The sequence below is a fragment of the Mustela nigripes genome, chromosome 3, assembly GCF_022355385.1.
Source record: "Mustela nigripes isolate SB6536 chromosome 3, MUSNIG.SB6536, whole genome shotgun sequence".
Taxonomy (NCBI): Eukaryota; Metazoa; Chordata; class Mammalia; order Carnivora; family Mustelidae; genus Mustela; species Mustela nigripes.
Window position 1 is genome coordinate 123,645,380 of NC_081559.1, and position 3,292 is coordinate 123,648,671.

The 3,292-nt window shown below is 35.0% G+C and overlaps 1 protein-coding gene across 1 annotated transcript; it reads left to right on the forward strand.

Moving 5' to 3' along the window:
• The first annotated feature begins 466 nt into the window (after positions 1–466).
• LOC132013114 (ATP synthase subunit ATP5MJ, mitochondrial-like) lies at positions 467–643 on the forward strand. The gene has a single exon (XM_059392858.1). The coding sequence runs from the start codon at positions 467–469 to the stop codon at positions 641–643; it is 177 nt and encodes a 58-aa protein (XP_059248841.1).
• The last annotated feature ends 2,649 nt before the right edge of the window (positions 644–3,292 follow it).

A 3,292-nucleotide genomic window follows, 5' to 3' on the forward strand; every position in this document is an offset into this window, starting at 1 on the left:
AAGAAGTTTACAAATGAACTTTTCAGCAATACTCATGTCTACTTAAATGGATTATCCAAGTCTTTTTGGTAACTTAAAACCTTAGAATTTTGCTAAGTTAAATTAGATGATGGATAGTCACTAAATATCTAGATCATTTCCAAACAAAATAAAATACTGATACATTAATTATGAATGGAGTTTTATCTACTTTTGGTTTCTTATGACTAAGAAACTAAAAGATATTTAGATGTGTTAGTGCTGTGTTATGAAATTTAAAAAACATATACTTTAAGAAATTATAAAATGTGCTAATAAATTTGCCAGTCTAAAGAAGGCTGATGTAACTTTGCTTACTTCTTAGCTTTCACTAGAAGTTAAGCTTTCAGAGGGTTAAGAATTCTAATAAATGATAGGCACTTGGTGACCTTTTCAAGTCATTGGCAATGCAGGTTGGGGCAGCCTGACCTGGGGGTTCTGGGTTAAGATGCTCCAAAGCCTTGTTAAAAAAGTTTGGATTCCCATGAAGCCCTACTATACTCAAATTTACCAGATTTGTGTAGGAATGGGGTTGATGGGTGTCATTTATAACATCAGAAGTGCTGATAAAATAAGTAAAGCTTTGAAAGCTTTGAGTCCTGCACCTGCTTGTAGTCATCATTAACCATCTTTACTTGGAGTACACATCAGATGGACCATCAGCCTGGTTATAAATCTCAGTAAGCTCTGTTAGATGGCAACACAGAGCATTGCTGTGTGCTTGTAGACATGTTGTTTTCTTTCTGGTGTGAATAAATGCAACTGTGAGGTACAAATTCTAATAAATGTAATTAAGTCTACTGGGAATAATAGGGGAAACATCTTATGCAAGGAAAGCAGGATGTGTGTTTTCAGTAAGAGAAGGTATGAAGAATAGAGATGCATTATTGTTGAAGGAAAAGGAAGTATTTTTGTCCTAATGTGAGACTATTTAGAGCAGAAAAACATAGAACAAAATCTGAATGTAAAAAACAAAACAAAACAAAAGATGGAAAAACTTGTAGAAGGTTTGTGGAAAGGAATCTTGGGAAAGAAATTTCATGCATGGTCAAGATAAATGAACTTCAAGGTTTAAAAAAAGAAAAAACCTTTTATATCGATAATTGTACTTATATAAAACCAACCCTTAATTTTCTTTCATCTACTGAAAGGACAAGTTTTCTTGAATTGCTGGTCACTTTTTAAAAAAAAATTATTTATTTGAGAGAGAGAGAGAGAGGGAACAAGTTGGGGCAGGGGGAGAGGGAGAGGGAGGAGCAAGCTTCCTGATGAGCAGGGAGCCCAGTGCGGGGCTCCATCCCAGGACCCTGGGATCATGACCTGAGCCGAAGGCAGAGGGTTAACTGATTGAACCTCCCAGGTGATCCTGTTGGTCAACTTTTTTTTTTTTTTAAAGATTTTATTTATTTATTTGACAGAGAGAAATCACAAGTACACTGAGAGGCAGGCAGAGAGAGAGAGAAGGAAGCAGGCTCCCTGCTGAGCAGAGAGCCTGATGCGGGACTCAATCCCAGCACCCTGAGATCATGACCTGAGCCGAAGGCAGCGGCTTAACCCACTGAGCCACCCAAGCACCCCTGTTGGTCAAATTTTAATAAGAAATTGTAAACAGGGGTTTCCTTACCTTTTGAGTGATCTTTATATCAAAATAGTTTTCTGTATTTGTTGTCTGAATCAGGTCTTTAATTGTCTTAAATCTGGTAGAACTCACTATATTAAAAGAGCTAAGTTCTGCTCATAGCTATGTAATCTTCTATATTTGTTCATGAAGTCTTTAGTTGTCCCTGTGGTTAAATGTGTAACTAAGTATTGTTTCACAGTGACCTATGATGCTATTTGATCAAATGTTTTAAACCTTTTTGATATTTTTTAATAACTTCCTTCAAATAAAATTCTAAATACTGTCTTTTGTAGTCAAACTGACATTTGGATTTTCCAGAGAGTCCATGGAGCTTCTCAAAAGATTTGTTGTCTCTTCTTATAAAAAGGAAGATGTTAAACTAATTACACTAATTTGTTATGTTAAATTATGTAGGAAGTGCTGTTGAATGAGAAGTAATACTAAGCCTTCTTTATGTTTTATTTGTGTAGGTATACATTATAAGCATTCCTGAAATTGTGTGAAATGTTGGAAATCTCTTATGTTCCAGTATAATGTTATCAGTCATAAATTCTAATTGTTATCTTCAAATGTTGCATGTTACAGAAATAAGCAAATTTACTTGTCAATTCCATTATAATGAACTCTCATCAGATGTTTAAAAATAAGCATCTTTAAGTCTTTTTACAGATAGTTACTGCTTTTCGCTGAAGCTTTTACATGTTTTCCTGAAAAAGTACCTGATCTTTAAGGAGATTCATGGAGAGGACTTTTTTTTTTTTTTTTTTTTTTTTTTTTGTGACAAATACAGGTTTCTGATAACTTTAAGATGATAAAACTGGACTTAAGAATTTCCAGAACTAGTGGACAAACTAGATTCAGGCAGAACAAGTACAAATTATAGGGGACTAAATGAACTAAGGAGGGTGATTATAATTACTATGACTCTTTGAAATACTGCTCCTTCCTTGATGCTTTGGTTTTTTCAGATTAAGGAGCACTTTTTCTTAAGTTATCTATGATTTACAGCAATTCGTTAAAGTATACCTTTGTAAAGAAAGATGAAAACATTTATTTTTTCTCCCTCCCTGGTCCTTCTGGAATTTGGAAACTCTTGAGTATTTTTTTTCATGACATTATTGTTACTTGCGTAAGTTCAATAAAAATATGTTCTCCTTATAACAGGACACAATCAGAGACACTGGCTATATTGCCAAGGCCTTGACTGGAATGCAGTTATAGGTAAATCTAATGGCCAGTCTTGGTGTGACTTCCTGGCCTCAGTGCCTGATAGTTCAGTCTGAGACTCCTTATGAAAAGTTCCAGCAAAAACAGTCTTAAAAAGAACTTACATGGTCAGTCATTATTTTCAGCACAGCTATGTGAATAACCTGGGCAAATTTAATGCAAACACGTGAGTTTTACTGTGATTATCTTTGGCAAAATATGGGCATACTTACAGAGAGAAAAATTGTGTTTGCACCTTTGTCTCTATTTGATTCTGGTCCTGTTACTTGTCTTTGAGGTTTTGTTAAATACCAGTAAACTGGACTGGATCCTGAACTCTTCCAGTTTCCTCATATATCTGGCTACAACTCTCCAAACTAATGTTTCCAGGTTTGTCGCACTCTTCTGACTTGGAATCAGTAAGAACAAAGACTGCTCCTAGGTCTT

What these genes read in the sequence shown, in the direction of transcription:
- LOC132013114 (XM_059392858.1), top strand. Translation starts at nt 467, where the DNA reads ATGCTCCAAAGCCTTGTTAAAAAAGTTTGGATTCCCATGAAGCCCTAC.